The following is a 25861-nucleotide window of genomic DNA, read 5'->3' on the forward strand; positions in this document are numbered from 1 at the left end:
GAGTGTCAAAAGACCATGACCTATTTTATTGCCTGATGCATAATACAGTATTTGCTGTGGGTCAGCTTGGAGTCCTTTAAACCAGTTCTTACCCTAATGTCTGTCTTCATGAAGAGTGTGCGGTGAAGAAGTGGACAAGATCACACCATGAACTGAGTAAAATGCCGATCACCAGAAAATGGTTGATTCAAAGGGACAATTTTCAGCCTGAATGAATTCACTTGAAATGAATGCCAACCTTAACTGAATTAAGTTGTGCTCTTTCAGATCCACTGCTGTGAGTTTGGTAGACAGTTGTCTGGATTTTACATAGCTCCAAGCTAAAATCATAGGTCAAACTGTGACTTTTGGAGCCTCCAACACTATTTGAATTTCTAACCATTTTTACTGAGTTTTGAGTCTGACAGCTAATGTTCAAACCCCTGTTAATGACATGTGAACTAAAATAATTGATTCCGATGAACACCCAAATTTGTGGGTACATCTCTAACCTTGTTTGAATTCCAGGTTCTGTTGAATTTACTGGAAAAAATAAAATAACAAGTTTATTTGGGTATTTGTGATGATTTCTTCTTTTTTCTCTATCTACTACTACCTTGAAACATCCCTGCTTATGTAAATTTTTTCACTTTAGTTTTCTCATCAACAAGACCAAGGAACAAAAATGCAGTCATAGAGAAGACAAAGCCTTATTCCTGTTAATATTGGAATGTCTGTTATTTCCAGGCAGTACTGATAGCACAACTATTTCCTGTGATGGGCCTTGGGAATGGATACCAAAGGTGTTTTCTTGTGGCCCTGTGAATTGAAAAAACCACCCTTAATTTATGTAAAACTGTTACTTTCCCTAAATTAGCCAAAAACCTTTGCTAGACCCTTCAATTGGAGATTTGAAGGTAAAGGTGCTCTTGGGCTATAAAACAAATAGAAAACACAGTCTTTGCCAATTGGAGGAGATGGTCAAGTTGTTGAGGTTAAAGTATCACAAAAAGAATAATTATAATCCAGGGTATGTAAAATATTGGAGCAAACTAAATGGTGAGTGGGATCTAATCAACAGGAGCGTCTGAGCAAAGGTAATTTTTGAGAAGAGCCTTCTTTAAATGAAGAAGAATTGACATATAATTTTGTATTAGTTTTAGGTGAATAACATAGTGATTTGATATGTATATATACAATGAAATGGTCGCCACAATAGTTTTAGTTACCATCTGTCACCATACAAAGTTGCTACAGTATTATTGACTACATTCCCTATGCTGTACATCCCCATGTCTTATTTTATAATTAAAAGATTGTACCTCTTAATTCCCTTTACCTAGTTTGTCCATCCCCCTACCCGCTTCCTTTCTGGCAACCATCTGTTTGTCTTTTGTATCTGTGAATCTGTTTCTATTTCATTTGTTCCTTTGTTTTGTTTTTTAGATCCCACATATAAGTGAAAACAGACGGTGTTTGTCTTTTCCTGTCTGACTTATTCCAATTAGCATAATACCCTCTAGATTGACTCATATTGTTGCAGATGACCAGATTTCCTTCTTTTGTATGGCTGAATAATATTCCATGATATTTATATACTTACACTGTATATAAAACACCCTCTTTATCCCCTCATCTACTGAAGGAGATTTAGATTGTTTATGTCTCTTGGCTATTGTAAATAATGCTTTGATATACATGGTGTGCATATGTCTTTTTAGACTAGTGTTTTTGTTTTCTTTGGATAAATACCTGGAAGTGGACTTGCTGGATCATATGGTATTCATAGTTTTAATTTTCTGAGTAATCTCTAAACTGTATTCCACAATGGCTTCAACAAATTAACATTCCCACCAGCAGTGGACAAGAGTTCCCTTTTCTACACATTCTCACCAACACTTGTTATTTCTTGTGTTTTTGATAATAGCCATTCTGACAGGGGAGAAGTGCTATCTCATTGTGGTTTTGATTTGCATTTCCCTTTTCGTGTACCTGTAGGCTGTTTCTATGTCTTCTTTGGAAAAATGTTTATTCAGTTTATTAATGGGTTTATTAACCCATATTTTATTCAAATTGTCTTTGGTTTTGATATTGGGTTATATGAGTTCTATAACGATATATTTTGGATGTTAATCCCTTATTGGATGTATCATTTGCAAATATCTTCTCCCATTTAGTAGGTTATCTTTTTATTTTTTGATGGTATAATAGCTTTTTAGTTTGATGTAATTTCATTTGTTGCCACTTTTGTTCTTGCCTGTGGAAACAGATCTGTCACATTAACAGAACAAAGCATAAAAATCATATGATGCATCTCAGCTGCAGGAAAAGCCTTTGACAAAATTCAACACCAATTTAAGATAAAAATTCTTAAACAAGTGGGTACAGAGGGAATTACCTCAACATAATAAAAGCAATGTATGACAGACCCACAGCTAACGTCATACTCAAGTTGAAAAGCTGAAAGCTTTTCCTTTAAGATGAGAAACGAGACACAGATACAAAAAATGCTGACTTGAGGGGCACATGCACCCCTGTGTTTATAGCAGCACTACCAACAATAGCCAAATTATGGAAAGAGCCCAATGTCCATTGCCTGATGAATGGATAAAGATGTGGTATGTATGTATGTATGTGTGTGTGTACACACACACACACACACACACACACACACACACAGGAGTACTACGTGGTGATGAAAAAGAGTTAAATCTTGCCATTTACAACAACGTGGATGGAACTAGAGGGTATTATGCTAAGTGAAATAAGTTAGAGAAAGACAAATATATAATTTCACTCATATGTGGAATTTGAGAAACAAAATAAATAATGTAGGAGAAGGGAAGAAAAAATAAATAAAGAGAGGGAGGCAAACCATAAGAGACTCTCAACTACAGAAAACAAGCTAAAGGTTGCTGGAGGGGTGGTGGGTGAGGGGATGGGTTAAATCAGTGATGGTCATTATGGAGGGCACTTTTTGGGATGAGCACTGGGTGTCATATGTAAGAGATAAATCACTAGGTTCTATTCCTGAAGCCAAGACTACACTGTATTTTAACTAGCATGAATTAAAAAAAAAAGAAGAAACAAAACAAGGATGCCTACTCTTGCCACTTTTATTTAACAGTATTGGAAGTCCTGGCCATAACAATTAGGCAAGAAAAAGAAATAAAAGGCATCCAAGTTGGAAAATAAGAAGTAAAACTGTAACTATTTAGAGATGATGTGATACTATATATAGAAAATCCTAAACCTTCCACCAAAAATCTATTAGAACTGATAAATGAATTTAGTAAATTTTCAGGATACAAAATCAGTATACAGAAACGTGTTGTGTTTGTATACACTAATAACTATCAGAAAGAGAATTTAAGAAAACAGTCCCATTTACATTTGTATCAAAAAAACCCCAATAAAATAACTAGGAATAAGCTTAACCAAGGAAGGGAAAGACCTAATACTCTAAAAACAGTAAAGACGTTGATGAAAGAAATTGAAGATGATGCAAATAAATGGAAAGATATACAGTGCTCATGGATTGGAAGTATTAATGTTGTTAAAATGTCTATACTACTCAAAGCAATCTACAGGTTCAGAAAAATCTCTATCAAAATGTCAATGGCACTTTTCATAGTACTAGAATAAATAATACTAAAATTTGTATGGAACCATATATGACCCAAAATAACCAAAACCATTTTGAGAAAGAAAAACAAAGCTGGAGGTTTCACACTCCTAGATTTCAAGCTATACTACAAAGCTATAGTAATTAAAACAGTACAGTACTGGCACAAAACCAGATATATAGATCAATAAAATGTAATAGCCCAGAAATAAATGCCCATTTATATGGTCAGTTAATCTATGACAATGGAGGCAGGAATATACAATGGGAAAAAGTCTGTTTAATAAGTGGTGCTGGGAACACTTGACAGCCACATGCGAAAAAGGAATCTTGAACAATAATATAGTGGGAACATGGCTTGGTGTGGGAGGAATTCTATGATTTGGTGTGCCCTATGTGGAGGGCACTAACAAAGTATGTGTAAGGACAGTGAAAGCTGATGGTTACAGAATGTCCAAGGGTCTTCTGTGCCTGGAACATCCTATGGCCTTCGTACTTAGACAAGTGCCTATGTTCTTAAAAAACGTATAGCTGATAAATGCAATTTTGAAAACCAATTTGTCTCAGTACAGTTAAGCATGGATTACTGACTTAATTAAATTCCCTTAATTTCAAACACTAATTTACTGTGACTGATTATTTTAACATAATTCAGATACCTTAAATAAAGAAAACAAGCACAAATATGATTATTGCAAATTATATTACTCTACTTGTACTCATCCTATTTAAAACACCAACATTGTGGGTTTAATTAATTTTATTATTTCTGTGTGTCTTTTTATACCTTCTCTATACCTTCTATAGGGTTATAGATCCACTTATTTAAATTATTTCCAAGGGGTTTCAGTACTATTTTTTGACTCTTCTTGGGGTGGTGTACTCTTTACAGATCCACAAATAAAACAGAGCCTTCTTAGATAGCAGAGGTTATAGGATCTGAGTAACAACATTGGGGTCTTGGTTGCTTTTTCCATAGTGATTCAGATCTGAGTCACTGGTTAGCAGTCAGTTGAGTCTTCATTTGAAGGGTTAAATTTCACTTAGTTATTACAATTTAACTCATTTCCAAAAAATGCCTCCCACTTCGGTTTCACATAAGTTTTCTTTGTAGTCTGGTGCCTCTCCACTAGACATATTCTTTGTAAAACATTGCTTAGGCAACATCACATACTCTTTGGTCTGTTATTAGAGCATGCTGTGTTGCTGCTCTTTCTACACTTGTGCTGCCTAGGGTTCTACAGACCCTGGCCAATCATTCCTGTTTTTGGGGTACAGTTCCTACTTTTTCTAGCACCAGTTGCCTTACTCCTTAATGCAGTTCCATGTATTAAAACCAACCATATCCTATTATATTCATGCTTCTTTTATTTTATAACTTCCCTTTGCCCTTTATATTAGCTTCCCTCTTTTGAAATCATATTGAACTTATGGTCTTCCAATAACTCAGCTTGTTCCACTTAACCATAATTTTATTTTTCTGGTGCTGAGCAAATACATAACCACCATTTGGCTATTAGGAATCCCTATAGGCACACTCCTTTGTCCCTTCTAGCATTGCCCATGACATTTCTAAAAGGATCCTAGTTTTCTGGTAACAGCTGGATATTTCACAGCTGTTTTGTGTTTCCTACCCTGTGAACTAGAGTCAGGTTACTTTTCAAGGATTCCTCTTTTTTCATAGTGAAGAATTGGAACATAGACCAAAATCTGGACACTAGGGGTACACATGAAAGTTAGTAAGGCTTCAAAGAGCTACTGTTTTGTCGTTGGAAAACTCTGCCTTTTTGAGGTTATGGAACGGTTCCCATTGATTCTTCCCAATTTGACCTATCATGCTTCTGTCCTTGATTTTTGTTATAGTGTCAGATTTTGTGTATCATCAAGACTTTCTACTGCACTGACCATAAGCATTTTGTTGAGGGAACAAAGTGATTCTATTTGGTAGGAGGAATGTTTATTTAGATTGCTGAGAGGCTGTAGAAGGAATCAGATGAAGACTTGCACAGTAGCACCTGTGTATAATCTGACTTCTAGAATGTTCTTTCATTGCTAGTACTCTTCTCTTCACATAACCTGGGTTCTTCAATAATTTTATTCAATGAGCTGCCAGAAATTGCAGCTTTCTAGGGGAAATGAGTACTATTCTTAGTTCATCTTGCCCGCATCTTTCTCTAGACCTAGCCCTTTCCTCTTTTGGGGGTCTGCAGGGTGAGCCGCCTGACAAGCTCATGAGGTCAACAAGGATGGTTCCCTATATCTTTATGAAGGATCTGGATCCTACTTTCTTTTCTGCTTGTGGTTAACAGAGCTAGCTAGATCACGTTTAAGTTGTTTGTCCCAAATGTTGGAAACTTGAAACTTTTCCAGAGCGGTCACTCTGCCCTATGTGGAAAATTCAAGTATAGATTACTTTCCTGGATGAAGATACATGTACAAAGCAGGTGCTGATAATGATGTTATTCACATAAACCCCAGGCAAAATGGAGACCAAGATTAATTGTGTATAAACTTAATTATGTAGAGAACTTGTTTGTGGATGTTATAATGCTGATGGAGTTACATCCTGCAGAAAACTCGTGATATATGGTCATTTACTGACAGTAGTCATAAGAATCATCACTTATTTTCTCCTGAATCTGATACAGTATATCAAATTCAGGAAATGGTATCTGCGACATGTTCCTAAGAACATTCTGCTCAAATATCAAAGTACTTTAAACAATTTCAGTAAAGTAAGCATATTAGTTTTCTATTGCTGTGTAACATATCACCACAAACTTACTACCTTCTTAGCTCAGTTTCTGTAGTCCAGGAGCAACACGGCTGGTTTTTCTGCCCTTGGGCTCACTCGAAATCAAAATGTTGGGCATGGTTGTAGTTCTTACCTGGGGCTCACGATCCTCTCAATCACTGTTGTTGGCAGAAATAATTTTCTTGTGGTTATAACAGGAGCACAGTCCCCATTTTCCTGCTAGTTGTTAGCCAGCGAGCACTCTCAGCTCTTAGAGGCTGCTCACAGTGCTGTGCCGTGTGGTCTCCATTTCAGTTCATGGCATGAAATGTTTGCTTTCTTCCAGGATGCCCACATCACATCTCTCTTTTTCTTCGGCGACTAGCTGGAGAAAACTCTCTGCTTTTAAAAAAATTTTTTTTAATGTTTTTATTTATTTTTGAGACAGAGAAAGGCAGAGCATGAGCAGGGGAGGGGCAGAGAGAGAGGGAGACACAGAATCAGAAGCAGGCTCCAGGCTCTGAGCTGTCAGCCCAGAGCCCGACGCGGCGCTCGAACTCACAGACTGTGAGATCATGACCTGAGCCGAAGCCGGACACTCAACCGACTGAGCCACCCGGGCGCCCCAAAAACTCTCTGCTTTTAAAGAGCTTGCCTCACTAGGTCAGGCCCACTCAGGATAATCTCTCGTTTGCCATATCACACAATATAATCATGGGAGTGATCTCATCATATTCACACTCAAAAGGGAGGGGATTATTCAAAGGTGAGAGACATTGCATTTAGGGTATAGTCATGAGCATAGCTGCCTTCCAAAGGTGAGGGACATTAAGTGTCATTTTAAAATTCTATCACAATGAGCTTGTAGTTAAAAAAATCTTTTGTTAATACATTTTATGCATATACATGTATGTTTATTATTTTTCCTGTCAGGACTACTGTCTTTCTGACAATAGCTTTTAAATAATAAATGTTTCAGAGATTCAGTACTTTTAGCAACAGAGCCAGACTATTTCTTTGACTGAACTTTCTTAGATCTGATGATAATTAGACAGAACCTTATTGAGCTTTCTTGTGGGCCAGGCACCAGGTGAGGCACTGTAGGAAAAGGGTGCAGTAATGTAGACAACATTCTTGCCTGCATGGAACTGGATAAGAAGATAGTGAGCCTCAAGTGTGTTCTGCTGATGGGATACCTGGAAAATATGGTACTCTGCAAACCATGATGGGATACTGAAATATTTAAAATTATCATATGAACTACAACCTAACTAGCAAGAAATTATATGATGAATGTAGTGAATAAGATCACAACCATAGGCATGTTTCCACATAAGTATACTATTTCCAAGTAGTTTATTTTATGTTAATGATAGTTTCTACTTGTATTTTGTTGTTTGTTAGTAGATGACAAAAATGATAAATGTGAAGTGCTTAAGAATGTGGGAAATATTTCAGTTCAGAAAATGTTGTTGAAATAACTTTTTCCTTGGGGCATGTGGGTGGCTCAGAGATTGTGACTCAGAAAGTGATCTCTGGGTTATTGAGATCAAGTCCCATGTCAGGCTCTGACAGCATGGAGACTGCTTGGGATTCTCTCTCCCTCTTTCTCTACCCCTTTCCCACTTGCCTCTCTCTCTCTCTCTCTCTCTCTCTCTCTCTCTCTCTTTCTTTCAAGATAAATAAACTTAAAAAAGGAATACTTTTTCATCTTAAAAATCATGAAAAGGCTGCCACTCTTTTGTTTTAATGGTAGAATACTTTAGAGAGGCTGGTTTTCCTAGGGGCACAGGTCACACTGATGTTTACAATTATCAAGTATGCATGCTATAGTTAGATCTCTAAAATGAGAGGCTACCTGACTGAACATATAAATAAATGTAGGGCCCTTGATATAAAATATGAGGAAGGAGATAAGACCTTACCTGCAGTAGATTCTCTAACAATTTCTCTTATTTAAATTGTATAGACTCAGAGAATTTATCGAAATTTCCAGTTGGAGTCCCTCTGTCTCCTAAACTTCACAAGTAATCTTGTGAGTCTTAGCTTTGTGAGAACTGGTAGCACAAAGAGCAGCAAATGACAGGTTTATATGAGTTTATGCAGTTTCATGAACTTGTTAAGAATTAAGTTTATTCTTTCAACTTTGATGGTGCCCTTAGAACTCTTCTTTCTTCTGCTGACATGATGAAGTGACATTTGTCATTTAGCCTTTGCTAATATCTGTTGCTGTGGCTGTGTTGGTCTCCATGTGTTACCAATTTTTCCAGCATAAAGTTTCCCCCTATATCTAGAAAAAGCTTTTCACATATTTTCCTATATAGAGAAAAGCTAATATTCTATGTGATAAAATGTATTTTACTAAGATAGTTCAAGGACCTTGAATAAAAAGTAGAATATCAGGTTAAATGGAATGCACGGTGAGCTCTGTAGTCTCCTTTTGCAAAAGTAGGAGATGTTTCTGTGGCACTCTGCTTCCTGGTGCTATCTTCAAGGATAGAGGTGGAGTCCAAATATAGTCACCATTTTCCTGTTATCCGTGTATCAATTCAGTCCACATGTACATCTTTTTATATTATCATTTTATATACATTCCTTACCTCATTTGCTTTATATATGCATATGTAAATCTCCGTTTAAGTTAAGTAAGAAACTGGTAATATTTTATGGCTGAAACAGAGATTAGCTTCTTCCTGAAAGTGTCACAGTCAGTTGAAACACCCATGAATTGGTTTCTTTTCCTTTTTTCTTTACTCCTGTCAGCCATGTTTTGTAAGTTCTGTATATAGATCCTGCACACATTTTGTCAGAATTATCACTAAATCTGTCATAAGTCTTTCTAAGACATCTTCAACAGTTTTGTGATGATATCCTCCTCATTTGACTTAATTAAAATTCAACCTGTGCTTTGCAGTTGAGATATACTTGTAGGATAGAGCTGATGCTTAAGATTTAATTAAACTTTTTTTTGTTTGTTTAAAAAATTTTAAGAAAGGGCATAATTTAGTTAAACATACCTTCCTACTTTAGCAGTTTTCAAAGATTACATTGCCAGATATGTTTATTATGCAATTCAAACAATACAGGGTCTATAAATAATTAATAATCTTACCCTTTACCAATTTAGTTCCATATGTCTAGAGGTATCTTATGTTAACAGTTTTGGTGTTTTCTTCTGTACCCTTTACTGTGCTCATACATACATATACATATATTTGTATCTAGATCTGTACTTGTGTGTCTTCATATATATCTGTATCTGTATCTATCTGTATCTATTCACACACTAGACACATGCGCTCCTCATATGGAATCATCCTATATATAACACTCAAATACTTTGTATTTTTCTTTTTAACTGTCCAGGGTTTTCTTAAATGTCTTCTGTTTTCCCGATTTTTAAAATAAAGACATGGAGACTTTTCACAGCAAGAAAAAAAAAAAAACCCTTTAAAAGCAGTTTCAGAGTTGCCTTTTCTCTAGAGAGAACGAGAGAGTTTACCTAGCTTCACAAACAAGCCAGAAGCCATAAAGTTATTTAATAAGAACAACAAAGTCTTCAGAGTACAGGAAGAACAAAAGGTTTAGAACATGAAGTGGAAAACAATGGGGCAAAAGTTAGAGAAACTAAAATAAATTGAGAGAGTAGGGCAGGCAGGGTAGGAAGCGAGTGAGGGAAGTTGGGAAGCAAGTAGGGGTCTTGTGGATTTTGAAATGAAAGTTATTCCGTGTTTCTCTTTTACAGTATTATTTCTTTGCATCCATTAGTTTTGGTATTAGAAAAAAAAACACTGTTTTCAATTTTTCAACATCTCTAACCATTAGTTCTTTTATATGCTCAAGTTTTAGATTCCAGTTTAGAGATGAATTTAGGATGGGGACAGATGTACTTTTGAAAAACATGATGACCTTTTTCACTAGCTGTGTTAGCTGCTTCTATGATGACCCATCAGTTAAAATGCCCATCTAATTTCGCTCAACTGATTTTTTTAAAAAACAATTATTATTAAGGCAAGTTGTCCAACTTCCTAATGATTCAGAGTAATCCCACTTGCAGGCAGATGGTAAAACATGTGATGGGGTTCAAGAACCTTCTTAGGTCACTAGTAGTCTGAACCTTAAGCTTCTCATTTTATGGATAGCGTTTTTAGTGTCTTCCCTAAATGAATATAAGCATAATGATTATGAAGAATTTTTCATATTGGGATTTAAGCTGGTATAGTTTTTAGAATGTGGCCTTTCTGGGTATTTCCTGAAATGGAAATTGGCATGCTTTCTAGAATAATAAATTGCGTGTTTAGTGATATTAAAATTTCAGTGGAGAGTTCTGAATTTGTTTTTCTTCTTTCCTAGATATGTGTCACAAAGATGTCTACACGGAACTGCCAGGGAATGGACTCAGTGATCAAACCCCTGGACACAATTCCTGAGGATAAAAAAGTCAGGGTTCAGAGGACACAGAGCACTTTTGACCCATTTGAGAAACCAGCTAATCAAGTAAAGAGGGTACATTCCGAGAACAATGCTTGCATTAACTTCAAGTCCTCCTCCACTGGCAAAGAGTCACCAAAAGTTAGGCGGCACTCCAGCCCCAGCTCGGTAAGTACAGTCTTCTTTATCAGCAGGGAAACCGCAGTATCCCTCTTAGAGTTGTACCTTGCTGTGCTGGAAGAGGGCAAGAGGCTTTATCAGTGCATGATTATGCATTCTCTCACAGGGCGGTTTAATGTTTGGGGGGAGAGAGAGAGAGCACGCAATCTATATACAGACTCTTTATTCATAAGGACCCAGCAGGCAAATGACAGATGATTCAACTTATTTTTGGAAAATTCTTTTTTTTTTTTTCCTAGTTGTTTCCAGGTAGAGGAATTTGTAATTAAAGATCCTTTGCTATTTCAAACCCTTGCAAAGGATATTGAACTTCCCTGTTTTTGTGGGCAGTAAAGATAGATTTAAGTTTGGCAAATTCACAAATGACAAAGAATGTCACTTCAGAATTCGTGTTAAATTTTGTTCACTTGTCTTATACGAGTTTGTTTTCAGTGCAAATATTTTAAAATTTAAGAGGTAGATGTTGAAATTGATCTTTTAAAAAAAATGTTTATTTTGAGAGACACAAAGAGAGAGGGCACTAGCAGAGGGAAGGGAAGAGAGAGAGGGAGAGTGAATCCCAAGCAGGCTTCACTCTGTCAGCACAGAGCCCGATGTGGGGCTCTGTCTTACAAACTGTGAGATCACACAACCTGAGCCTAAATCAGGAGTCGGGCATTTAACCAACTGGGCCCCCCAACACCCTAAAATTGATCTTCTTAAAGAGAAATCCTATTGGGGCGCCTGGGTGGCGCAGTCGGTTAAGCGTCCGACTTCAGCCAGGTCACGATCTCGCGGTCTGTGGGTTCGAGCCCCGCGTCGGGCTCTGGGCTGATGGCTCAGAGCCTGGAGCCTGTTTCCGATTCTGTGTCTCCCTCTGTCTCTGCCCCTCCCCCGTTCATGCTCTGTCTCTGTCCCAAAAATAAATAAACGTTGAAAAAAAAAATTAAAAAAAAAAAAAAAAGAGAAATCCTATTCATCATATTGAAATTTTCTAAACTCACACTGTATTAAGGCAAGTCCTGCCTTTAGACTTAAGGAGGTATAATGTTTTGAGGTGAATGCTGCTTTTTGACTGTAAAATATTTACTGAAACTTATATTCCCAAAACTGGCCTGTGTTTAACCTTCTAAAAAACCTTATGATCTTCTAAAATTAAGTAGTTTTCAGGTGTGCATGGGTGACTTAGTTGACTAAGCATCCTATTCTTGGTTTCGTCTCAGGTTATGATCTCAGTTTGTGAGTTCGAGACCCATGTCAGGCTCTGTGCTGGCAGTGCAGAGCCCACTTGGGATTCTCTCTTTTCCTCTCTCTCTGCCCCTCCTCTGCTTGTGCTCCCTCCCTCCCTCCCTCTCCAAATAAATAAATATCAAAAAATTTTGAAAATTAATTTTCGAATTTAACTTACAGTTAAGAACCTTTGAGTGATGTTCTAACAGTTTAAAAGCTAAGAGGAGAATGCTAAGAGAATTTTGATTCTATCATCTTGCTAAGAAACATGCCATTTCACAAATATTAAATATTAAATTTGATGAGGGTAAAACATAGCCAGAAATGTCAACTGCTAGGAAAGTATTGACACTTGTGTGACACTGCACAAATCTTGTCACATTTTGTGTTAATGAAGCTGAAATAAATACTATCAATGCAGCATTTGTTAGGATCACTGATTATCTGTTTGTTTGTTTTTTTTTCCCCAAACTGGCCTGTGAGTGCAAGGTAACATCTATCTAGGTCATAGATATATCCCTAACTCCTGGGAGAACTTTTAGTGGCATTTAGAAGAAATGAAAGAAGTTGTTGAGAATGATTAAGCCTATGTTATGGAAAGAGAATTATATGCGTTTTACTCTATAGTTATCTTCATACTATTACACGTCAGGGCACCTGGGTGGCTCAGTCAGTTAAACATCCGACTCTTGGTTTCGGCTCTGGTTGTGATCTCATGATCTGTGAGATTGAGTCCTGTGTCAGGCTCCGCACTCTCAACATGGAGCCTGCTTGAGATTCTCTCCCTCCCCCTCTCTCTCTGTTTCTCCCCCGCTCATGTGTGTTCTCTTTCAAAATATATAAATAAGCATTAAAAAGTATTGTTATATGTCAGCCTTTAAATGGTGTATAGAAACTGGCATTTTTAGATATTGCAATGTGACATATTTATACTAAAAAATTATTTCCTGTTTACCTGAAATTTAAATTTAACTAGTTGTCCTGTATTTTATCTGTAATACTAGTTATAATCTACTGGTAAGTTACTTCTTTTGTTGCTCAGATTCTTCCTACTTTAGTCATTGGGAACGATGTCTTCATCCCTCTGTTTTTTGAATACTTCCTTACTTTCTGATCCTACAAGACACTTTTGACTTATATTGTATTTTCCCAGCCCCAGACCTAAAACTAGCCATTCTCCAAAGAATCTCAGTTCCTTTTGTTGGAAAGTGGTAGTTAGAAACCAAGATGTGGGTGCTGGGTATGCTTGTTGCTACTAGGGGTCATGTGGTTTTAAAAGTCATTGTGTCTGTTGCACTATGAATGATAACAATGGAATTTCAATATTTTTAATATTTAATAAGGAATTAATTTCAATTCTTATTAAGGAAAGTTGAGTCTTGCTTAATGCTTCTGGTATCTCTTTCTCTCTAAAGCTAAATTTTATCTTTATTAAAGTAATGCTTGAACATAGCTTAAAAGATCAAATAGAGGAGTCTGGGAGTATTGCAGTGGAATAGATTTTGAACTCCTCTTGTGATTGGAACAACGAGTAGAGTAAAACCAAAACCAGTGGATAATGACAACAAATACAGGTGAAAATGTAACTCATGAACCTCAAAATAGGAGTGAGGGGAACACATTAATAGTTTTCAGAACTGCGTGGCATCAGAAAGTGTGAGATTGGAAGCTCAGGGAAGGCTGTGTCAGAGAAAGCCCCCATTACCGTTATGATCAGGTACACACTGCAGCTTGTTGGGTCATTCTTAGGACAGTGATAGCAGCAACTGGGAGGGACTTGGATTGCTTCTGTGAGTAGATAAGCGCAAGGAGACCATGGTGGTCTACTGATATTAGAGTGGTCTGCTGGCCTTTTTGTGACTTCTCTAGAAAGCCAAATTGAAGCACCTTTCCAGGACAGATCCCTGTACTGAATAGAAGTGTTGAAGTAGACTTCTGTGCAGGTCACCTTCAACAGGGACAGAGGAAATGGATGATCCAGTGTTGGGGCAAAACAGATGGAGGAAGAGTGTGTGCTAGATTTTCTTAATTTTTTTAACTTCATGAAAAAGATGAAAGAACTTTATTCTAGGAAGCTAGAAAAGGTATCTTGGCCACACCCCTATCTTAAACTACTGAATAGTTCATTTTGCTAAAACTAGCCAATAGAAAAATTATTGGTTAAATCCCATACAAAACTATGAAAAAAAGAAAAAGAAAAAAGAACAGAGTAACATGTTTACAGATAATGAAAGCAACCTAGGAGGTGAAATTATCTTTATTTGCAGATTTTTGATGACATATCTGGAAAGTCCAAAGGAATCAATGGAAATACTCTAAGCAATGGGAAAAATTAGAGATATGATGTTATAAATTAACATATGAAACCTAAGAGAAATCTTTATAAAAACAAGAATCATTGTTGAAAACTGGTAAAAAAGCAAATGACTAAGCATTAATTTTCTGTGATTCCTATATAAAATTTACCTCAAATTTACCTAGTTTTGATGCGGGAGGGTGAATTTCTCTTTTAGAAATAATCCCACTAATAAATAAAGAAAGGATCGTGTCTTTAGGAATCACAATTTGGTAATCCCTGACAAGTTAATATATATAGGTAATGATTGTCAATACCTACTAACATCACCAAAAGAGAGACAGCCAAACATTATGATGTCCTAGTGGAAGTTAACACAAAACACCAACAAAATTAAACCTGAATCTGAACAAGCCTCTAGATTTGGGAGAGGATTTTCTCTGCTATGTCTTGTCCCCAAATATAGTTCCTCTACTTTTTGGCTTTTAATAAGTAGTATTTGCCATCTTATGATGCTATAAATGCTGTTCATAGCAAGACAACATGATATACTATGATTAAATTTCCTTCCTTGAATAACTTTTTTTTAATGTTTATTTTTGAGAGAGTGCAAGTGGAGGATGGGCAGAAACGGGGGATAGAGAATCCAAAGTGGGCTCTGTGCTGACAGCAGTGCGTCTGATGTGAGTGAGGCTTGAATTCATGAACCCTGAGATCATGACCTGAGCCAAAGTAGGATGCTCAACCTACTGAGCACCCTAGGTGACCCTTGAATAACTTTTTTTTAAAGTTTATTTATTCTGAGTGAGAGAGAGAGAGAAAGCAAGAGGGGGAGAGGCAGAGTCCCAAGCAGGCTTTGTGCTGTTAGTGCAGAGCCTGACTCACATACATGTGATCATGACCTGAGCTGAAATTAAGAACGGGATGCTCATCCAACTGAGCCACCCAGCCACGCTGTTCCATGAATAACTTTTTAAAATTTATTTTTTCTTGACATACAGTTGTTCACACAATGTTACATTAGTTTTAGGTGTACAACAAAGTGATTCAACAACTCTATCCTTCTTTGCGTAACTTTTAGATTTTCTTAGTCATAATTGCCTCCTATGAATTATTATAATTACAATCACAAATTGAGGTTCCAGACTATCTGGTAACATTATAAAACTTCTGAAACAAGTCAGAATCAAGGAACCTGTCAGTTTTTCTTCCCCCTGAGATTGTCCTTGATGTTGTCATTCCTTCTAATCCAGTCTGGACTAGTTGATCTCCAAGCCTGCTGTCCTGAGGCTTCCCTTCACCATCTTCTTGAGAAGTTTCTTTTCCATCATTTTTGTGTTAAATACCTAAGCTCTGGGTTATATGTCTTGTTCTTGGTTTATGTCATTGCCATACACCTATGCTTTTATTCATACTTGGCAACTTGATTAATAATCTGTGTTTAGGATTCTAGCTTAGAAAATAAATTTTTTCATAGCCTTTTGAAGACATTGCTTTGTCCCTATATTGTTATTTAAAGCCATAGACTATTCTGATTCCTAATTCATTCTTTGTGATCTGCTTTTTTTCTTTATGGAAACTTCTAAGACTTTCCTTTCATCCCTGATGTGTACCTTTTTCTTGGGACTTAGGGGATCTTTTCAATTTTGAAATTAATTTCTTTCAATTTCAGAAACTATTGTTTTATTGTATATTCATTTTCTTTTTGATTTCCTCTGCTTTATGGATATTTAAAAAAATTTTAACATTTCAGTTAAATTTTTAATTGTTGCTGACATTTACTTCCAGAAGCTTTTTCTTATTCATATGTTCTTTTTAAAATCAACCTGTTCAGCGGCATCTGGGTGGCTTAGTTAAACATCCAACTTTGGCTCTGGTCATCTCACAGTTCATGGGTTCGAGCCCTGCATTGGGCTCTGTGCTGACAGCTCAGAGCCTGGAGCCTGCTTTGGATTCTCTGTCACCCCCTGTCTCTGCCCCTCCCCCTCTCATACTCTGTCTCTTTCTCTCTGAAAAATAAACAAACATTAAAAAAATTTTTTAATGAATCTGTTCTTTTTCAATGAATAATATGTTGCCTCATATGTTTTTGAAGATACTAAACATAGCTTAGAGAAATTTTGAGGAATTATTTTACTATACTTCCTGAATTATCTCCAGTTTCCTTTGAGTTCTTTGTTTCTGTTTATTTGGTTTGGTCTCTGCCTTGCCTGTTAAGATTTTTAATTTTGGTGAGTCTAGATCATGCCTTTGGATAGAACTGTTGGCTGAGTTCATATTATGAGTAACATACAAACAAGGTGATAGGAAGTTCTTTGTGCCATCAGTGCTTGTCAACAGGCAGGGCTCAGCATAGGCAATAGCAGCAAAGACCTAGTCATTTCATAGGAAGGCTATCACATGTCAGGATCAATCCATCTTTTTCCTTGGCTGAGTAAATTTACAGATCTATTTTTTAGGATACAAAAGCCTAACTGCTGGGGCGCCTGGGTGGCGCAGTCGGTTAAGCGTCCGACTTCAGCCAGGTCACGATCTCACGGTCCGTGAGTTCGAGCCCCGCGTCGGGCTCTGTGCTGACAGCTCAGAGCCTGGAGCCTGTTTCCGATTCTGTGTCTCCCTCTCTCTCTGCCCCTCCCCCGTTCATGCTCTGTCTCTCTCTGTCCCAAAAATAAATAAACGTTGAAAAAAAAAAATTAAAAAAAAAAAAACAAAAAAAACCCCAAAAGCCTAACTGCTATTTTTCTGAGATGTTCAAGTGTCTCCCAGTGTCTCCTAGTTCTGCACAGACTGTCTTGTGCTTTGTTTTCATTCAATATGGCTCTTCATCCTGATTTCCACTGTGCTTGGTGTCTGTCCCAGTTCTGAGCCTGTCTGGTTCACCCTTTTTAGAGAATAAACCTCTGTGAGGATCAGGGAAGGGCAGACATCTGATCCAGAAAGTCAAGTTCCTGGGGAAGGACCTGTTCCTTAAACTCATTCCAACTAAGCACTTTGTTTTTGGCCCCTCATTAAAGTTCAGCTTCTAATTCTTGACTGTTTCTGGAATTCTGGAGTATGAACTGAGTTTGTTCTTAATTGGTTTATGCCTTTGGTCATCGTCCTGGTCAGTGACCTACCATCCATTTGCCTCCAGTCTCCTAATTTTTGTTTGTATCTATCTTGTCTGCAATCTTCTTCTTACTCATTCTGTTTGCCCTTGTGAGTTATAACTTGACTGTCAATTTAGTACAGATTGGTGAGGGGGAGAGATTAATACCTGTGTTAAAACTACTATGTTTAACTAGAAATTTATACTGATTCTCTCCTATTGTTAACTTCGTTTAGATTCTCTTTCCTGAGTTTCTTACTGGGCTTACCCTTTCCTGTTCTACCCTGGGAAGTCTTTCTTATATATCAGGCCACTTACTTTGTGTGGAAACTGCTTTGCTTCTTTTCTTTATAGGCGTTTTTGCCTCCATTCAATATGCCTTGGAAAAAATGTCTTTGCTCTTTTCTCCTCAAGCTGGAAATGGTTTCTTTTTTTCTTTAGAATGATGCTGTAATATTCTGTTTTATTCTGAGTCCTTTTTACCTACTATTTTTTGTTCTCTCCCCTATTGCGATGGAAGAGGGTATTTTATGATACTGTCTCTCTCTCTCTCTCTCTCTCTCTCCCTCTCTCTCTCAAACAGAAAGACTGTTTTCCTTTGGATTCTTCTTCATTGGGCAGAAAATGGAGGCAGTAACAATTTTTGTGTTTTGCCACTTTATATGCCATCTGATAGTGTATGGGTTTGATTGTTTCACACCCACTGGCGTGGGTTTTAGGACAGATATTATTATAAAGATTTGTAAAGGCTGATAGGCATCGGAACACTCCCTTTACCCAAGAGCCAGCAGGTTTAATGCCATATCTTTATTTTATTGTTATTTTTTGAAGTATTAGTTATCTTGAATAGGCCTCAAGGGCACAGTTGAGAACGAGGGAGAAAGTGAACAGAAGTGGCATGGTGCTGAGACTGTATTTTAGTGAGGAAAACAGGATACCATTCCTGTCTCTTGGAAATACTGTGGTAGATATATTGTGTAATGCCACGTCTTCCCAACTGGGTATATATCTCTGCACTGACATTACTGGTCATTGTCTATGTTAGGAATCATGATTGAAATCAAGAAGCCAAGAGGACCTTGACCACGGAGACCATCACATTCACCTGTACTTCCTGAATTTGTCTAGATAGTGGCACTTTAAAATTCAGGCGGGATCTAAAGAATGTGATTTTAATTGAATTGGTATCTTTCAAGAGGTAATTTGACAGATTTTATTTATTTCAGACATTAATCTTGAGTGCCTACTCTTCCTGGGTCTAGTCCTTGGGTAGCATTTAATACTGTCACTGACAAGACAAGCTTTTCTTCCCCTTTTCCTCCCACCTCCTCCAACCCAGCTGTGCTCCTCAATGGCTAGAGCAATTGGAAGTGCTGTGGGACATTGCCTTTCTTGCTAGCCCAATTTAGAAGGGATTTCATTAAGCCGCGTTATCATAAGCTAAGCTTAAAGAGAACATATTTTCAGAAATTCATATTTAGAGTAAGGTCCTCTTTATATTCCACCAAGTCCTCCAAATTTGTCTCCTCCCATCTCTAGAAAAATCTATATCCCATGATAGTCAGGCCCAATCTGAAGAGAGGGGAAGAAGGTGCAAACATGAGAAACATGAGAGTCCTACTTTAGTTCTCAGGTGTTTATCCTTGGGGGGAGCGGGGGTGGGTCTTATCTTGGCATTGCCTTCTTCTTGTGGGGACTTGAACATTTCCAGATAGAACCAAGCCCCCTGTCATGTTGTAACCACCTGTGGTGCTTGGATCTATCTCTCTGTGTGGCATCTAGATCTATTTTGTAACCAAGTTATCCATCAAGTGTGGATTACTTTAGTGTGACTGTGTAATAGGGCTAGAAATACAGGATGATAGAGCCTCTTTCTGAAATCAAAGGCAGAAAAAAAATGAGCAAAGGCATATTTCACTTGAAATTCTCATTTAACGAGGCTACATGGTTCTGATTGAATCCTTCCCACCTTACCCTCACATCCACTGTCAAAATTATAGTATAATACAGTAGTAGTGCAATGATTGTTATTGTGGTTTGCCTGCAATTTAGGGCATCATCAGTAATGCTAAGCAAGGGGTTATTTATGAAGGTTAAAATCATTTTCAGTGAATTCAGTATGAAATTCCAGACATTGTTATAGCCATGTCATGGTGTCATTAGAATGAACATTGAAGTATTCTCATGCGGTTTATAAAAATATAGTTAAAAAACACATCCCTGCTTCTAGGAATGGGGTTTCAGTAGATGATAAATTCAAGAAGAATTTAATGCCTCTTCCATGAGAGTTAGGTCTCCATGGGAAGATTCTTCCAGTGCAGTAGTGGTAAAGAAAATAGGTTCTTGATTCTAATTAACTTGGTTTGAATTCTAGCTCTGCCATTAGCTACAGGATGTTAGATGAATGATTTTACTTCTCCAGTCTTTAACTTGCTCATGTTCAAGTGAGGATACTAACAGAACCAACCTCAGGGTGGTGTTACAGGAATTAAAGTTAGATAATGTATTTGAAGTGATTAGTTCAAAGCCAGGCACATAGCAAACACTTGATATTAACTAGCTGCCACTGTTAATTACACAAACCATGAACTAGAGCTAGCAAGGGCCATGAGCATGTCCTTCATGGCAGGGTGGCAGACACCATTCAGCTGGAATATTATCTTCATTTTCTCATTATCTGTGCCAATGTTCCCCTCCACTGGTCCAGACAATTGATGGTCTCTGTACCTTTATTCTGTTAAAAAAATATATTTATATTATTTCACTAGATTCCACATCTCTGTGAAGTTAGTATTGGCTGGTAATTGCTGATTAGGACTCTGTATTTCCAATTCTCTAAAGTGCTATCTCAAGCCTGCACTCTAAGTAGGGAAGTGATAAACAGAGAATAGTTGCCCCATAAAATGGTTTCTAATCCACTCATGCACCTGACAGCAAAGAGCCAAAGATAATATTTAGTACTAACTACATATTGGTTTGATCTAGCATCTTTACTTAAATATGATTTTAAAAAGTTGCAAGAAAAAAATAGGCAAACCAAAGGCCTGAACTTTAATTATCAGACCGTTCCTTCTGAATTATTCTTAATTTCACTCATTTGATGGGAAGTATTTTATTATTGGCCTCTTTGATGACTTAGCAGTTGGATTCCTTATTTCTATGCATACTAATTAGAGATCAGAATGGTTCTGTTTACTTAAAATAGGGGATTGACTTTACAAGACTAAAGCTCAGACTATCTCATAGACATGGCCTATTCCATAGACCCGTTCTTTTGAAGATAGAAATGTTTAGAGAGACATTACATGTGAATGGAGCTATGAAGCTAGCATGATTGATCTTAGATTATAGTGTATTTCCACAATGTATCCATATCAGTTTCACAGGGAAAATAACATTGATTGTCTTACCATCCAATGTGGCAAATATTAATTTTCTGCCATCACAGTATTAATAGGGTATACTTTCACCATGGCAGTTAATGCATCCAAATCCATTTAATTAAATAAATAGACTACTTTGTGCCATTAGCATCTTCTTTTACTTGATTTTTCTTATGGACAAATGAGGGTGTTCGTTTTTTTTTTTTTTTTTTTGAAAGTGTATTCTCTTTGTTTTTCTAATTTCCTCAATTCACTTTCTTTAAGTAGTACATTTAGTGTGATCTATATCCTGAAACAATTACACCAGCTCTAATATATAAGACAGTTTATGAAGAATGAAATATATCATTTTTAGAAAATTATTTGTGCCTTTTCAGGAAGAGAAAAATACTGACTTCCCATTCTTGTACCAGTTTTGTGTGACTATGTCTTGTACTTGCTATAAGTACGCATTAGCAGTTTATCTCCTAATAGGAGAAAAGAGGTAATATTCTGCTGCTGCTTTTTTCTTTAACTTAGATTAGATTTATTCTTAAAGGAGCACAAAAGCAAACACAGACTTTTCATTCTAATTTTAAATAATTTAGAGTGGAACTGTGAACACAATATTTTCCCCATTGAAGATCATTTTATACTGAAGTTTAATATAGGTTTTAAAATTTCTATTTAAAACTTGGGCTCAGAAGGGTGATGGTAAAGTGTGACATTCGCAAGCTGTTTCCCGGTGATGAAAAATGCATGAGAACATAACCCACACAGGACTAGTCAGGCGATTTTGAATGTAATTTTCCATTAAGTTTTACTTGATTCAGCTCAACACATGTTTATACCTTACAAGTTTCTTGAAAAAAATAATACGTGGTCCGTTGTCTTTATTAATCCTCTCCTATTATGTCTAATTCATATTACTTTCAACCTTTCTTCTTGTATGTTCATATATATGTACATTTTCTTGTACGTGTTGATTTGGCTGTATCCCCTGGGCTTTAAAATGTCATGTCCTAAGTGCCACATATTTATTTATGAATTTTCAATTTTGATTTTCTTTTTAACCCACATGCCTAAAATATATGTTTCCTTTTGTTCTTAATTGCTAATTTTATTGCATTGTGTTTAGAAAAAGTAACTTAAAATGTTCCTGCAGTTTTGAATATTGATATTTTCTTTGTGGCTTAATCTATGGTCATTTTTTTATGAATTAAAATGTGTGCTTGAAAGGAATATATATTAATATGTGTATTAGATTAAAGTGGTAATTCTAATATTCAAGCTTATAAATCCTTCATTTGTTTGCTTGCTTTGTTGATGTCTGAGTGATGTATGTTTGTTGCCAATTATCACTGTGAGTTTGACAATTTCTCATTTTATTGCTATTAGCAGCTGTTTGATACGTTCCAAAACTATGTTAGTTGACTCATACTCCTTCATGATTATTAAATTTCTTTGTGGATTCTAATATACATTTTTATGGGGTATACAACTTTGATCTATTTGTTGTTTTATGAATTCTATCTTGTTTGTCTTCATTATTGCTTTAATGCACTATTTTGTAAAATTACTTTTTTTTTTTTTTTTGCTGTATTTTCCCTTTACTCCTTTATGTTCAGGTTTACTTATTTTAATTCTGTCTCTTCTGGAGAGCATATTGCTAGACTTTCTTTGTTTTTTTGGTCTGAAAATTTTCTATTAGGAGAAGAAATTTGTTCATTTATGTTTATTGTAATCAAGGTTATTGGTTGATGTGATTGATATGTTTAGACTTAACCTTATTTTATGACTTTTTACTTAACGTGTTTTGTTCTTGAGCATCCCCCTCCTCTAACATTCCACTTTTTACTCTCCTCCTCCTCCTCATTACATTGTGTTCTTCCATTCATTTGTCCCTAATTTGTTTGGGACTTGTATGTCTTATTCATGTTATTTTTGTGATTATCTTTTAAGAGTTAAGAAACATACCAAAACATATGCATTTGGCATTACTCAGTATCTGCAGTCTGTCCAATTCAAGAAATCTCAACCTGCTGATGCTTCTTTTTTTCCCTAGTGTTCCTTGCCTTTCTGCACTTCCCCCATCATTCCAACTACATCTTATATTGAGATAATACAGAATTTTATATCTAGATTTTTTTTCTGTAAGTGGTAAAATTGCAGCTTTTCCATCCCACTGAGAAGACTGTTTTGAGTATATTGTTAGTGATTCAAAATCATTTTCACTGTTTATTTTGAAAATGTTGCTTAATTGTATTTTTGTAGTCATTATTGTGTGTTAAAATATCCTGGTTGGATAAATTTTCTATTTAGATGTAACCTCCCCCTAAATATTTCTGGGAGAATTCTGTTCAAACACAGAGCATATCACTTGTCATGTATGTTGGTTCTTTTATTCACTGCCCATTGAATATTTTAATTCATTCATTAAATAAATCTCTAATTGTTTCTTCTTAAAGGATATGATAGCTTCTGAAATCTCTTTGATGATACTGGTTATTTTTACTCAGAGTTATTCTTTGCAATGTCAACTATATTATCAGGGTTTAACTTTATTTGCCCATTGAATTTTATACCTTTTTTTTCCAAGGTGTTGGTTTTCCTGAAATGATTTGTGATTTTGGATTATATACTCATTTTTGTGTTTGAGAATTGCTATCAGTTTTTTCTGTTTCCTGTAAATCATCTCTAGTGATTGTATGAGAGAGACAGGGATTATAGCTTGGGGATGGAGGAGATTGCCATCCTGTCTCTGGGTAATGGCTTCTTCAGTACTCTCTCTGCCTTTCTAGCCCAAATACCCACACTCTCAGCTGTCTCCTCTGTGCAAATTTCTGAGATTCGATAATCCTTAAGGTGCTTTTAATTCCTTTTATAATTATCATTTTCTGATATGTTTTGATATTACGTTTTTATAGTGATATTAAAATAACTGATAACTTGCCCTGTGGAGGACAACACTCCCCATTTCTTGCTGTCTGGTGAAAGTTGAGGTAGGAGCTGGGGACAGTAAGAGTGAGACTACTCACTCAGCACTTTCATGGTCTTGATGGGATGTACCATGTCTTGAGGAACAATTATTTTGCTGCAGCTAAACCTTAAAGACTTGTTTATAACACATAAGACAGTTCCTTTTGTGTTAATGAGTAATATCTGAGTGATATGTCTTTGATTATCTGTTTGCATTATTGCTAAGAGATTTTGGAGGAGCCTTTAAATGGCTGAATATTATACAGTCATGATTTGCAACAGGGGTCAGAGAGTAAATAGTTTCAGTTTTGTTGGCTATATCATCTCTGTTGCAGCTGCGACTCTGTAATAGCTTGCAAGTCATAAGACTATGTGTATATGAACATGCATGAATGCACTCTAATAAACTTTGTGGACATTAAAATTTGATTTTCATATGTAGTCTTCTCATGCTATGAAATTTTATTCTTCTTTTGACCACCACCCCCCATTAAAAAGTAGAAACTTTTCTAAGTTTGTGAGATAAACAGGTGGTAGGTTGGATTAGCCAGCCCCTAATTTAGAAGATTATATAATGACATGGAAAATACTCATAATATATCGAGTGGAAAAAACAGCAGATTACACTCAGTATGTATAGCGTAATCCTACTTTCATGTAATAAAGCAGTCTTTAGCACATAGTGCTGGAAGAAGAGGTATCAAAATATACATATATACATCAATATATATATATTGGTATATATATATTGATATATATATAGATATATATATATATTGATATATATATATATTGATGTATATATATATTGATATAATTTGTTGTCAAGTTGGCTAATATACAGTGTATACAGTGTGCTCTTGGTTTTGGGGGTAGATTCCCGTGATTCATCACTTACATACAACACCCAGTGCTCATCCCAACAAGTGCCCTCCTGTGAAATCCTGCCATTTGCAGCAATGTGGAGAGATGTCAAAATATTAACAGTGGTTCTGTCTTGGTGGATAGCTTATTTAACTTTCTACCCTATGTTCTGTTCACCTGCATCTTCTGAGTTTTGTATCCTGAATAGATGTTATGTTGTTTTTTAGAATAAGTATTCTTAGAAAAAAGTTATTTACAGAGTCAGAATCTGTACATTTTTAGCAAAATTGGCCTATTTATTGTTAATTAGTTTGATACAATCTGTTTTGTTTACCCTCTGCTCCATTTTTAGCCAACCAGTCCCAAATTTGGAAAAGCTGACTCATACGAAAAACTGGAAAAACTAGGGGAAGGATCTTATGCTACAGTTTACAAAGGAAAAAGCAAGTAAGTTCATTCATTTTTGAATATTTCACATTTAAAATGTACCTGCTCTCTCAATACTAATTATTAATAGTTAATAATATTAAATAATTTAATTAATTCTCATTTAAAATGACAATAGATTTTCCCCTCTCAGCTTTTGTTGTTGTTGTTTTAGGAAGTGTAAAAGTCAGCAGAATTGGTTTTCTCTGCTAGCAAACAGTTTGCAGACTTGTCCAATTTATCTTTTCTGTCCTACCCTCCCACCCCCCCCGACATTGGAGCTGAAACCCTAGAATGAGAATTCATTTCTAGGTGAATGATACGATTAATTTCTCTTGGTGATTTAATGTTTGCTTATGAAGAAGAGTACTGATTTGACAAAGCTAAATGTATTAGCCATCCTTGCGTCTTTTTAGATTGAACTTTTACTTCATCTTTCAGAAGTCACTAAATTTAAAAGAAACACAAACTTTTTCTTTTTTCCTACCTGTGTACTTTGGCATCATGCTACATATAGTTTTCACTTTGGAGAAACAACCCTTCCCTCCTGTTCTTGTCTTCCACCCCCACCCCCATGCTATCCTGCGGTCAGGCACAAATTTGTATTCTTAAAGAGCTTACCCTCTGTGTTTCTGATAGGCCTCCTCCCTCTCTCTTATTGATTAAGAGCACGGAGTTACTGTATTCA

The 25861-nt window shown here is 36.2% G+C and overlaps 1 protein-coding gene across 6 annotated transcripts in view; it reads left to right on the top strand.

Annotated features, from left to right (window-relative positions):
• The window catches only part of CDK14 (cyclin dependent kinase 14), a 605513-nt gene that overhangs the window by 144247 nt on the left and 435405 nt on the right, over positions 1–25861 (top strand). For all 6 annotated transcript variants that reach the window (XM_043588815.1, XM_043588812.1, XM_043588813.1 and 3 more), the window contains 2 exons: positions 10692–10937; positions 25100–25194. In XM_043588815.1, the coding sequence (XP_043444750.1) occupies positions 10707–10937; positions 25100–25194 (326 nt within the window). In that variant the 5' untranslated portion in view covers positions 10692–10706. The remainder of the gene's footprint in view (positions 1–10691; positions 10938–25099; positions 25195–25861) is intronic.

This window comes from Prionailurus bengalensis, chromosome A2, assembly GCF_016509475.1.
Source record: "Prionailurus bengalensis isolate Pbe53 chromosome A2, Fcat_Pben_1.1_paternal_pri, whole genome shotgun sequence".
In the NCBI taxonomy this organism is placed as follows: Eukaryota; Metazoa; Chordata; class Mammalia; order Carnivora; family Felidae; genus Prionailurus; species Prionailurus bengalensis.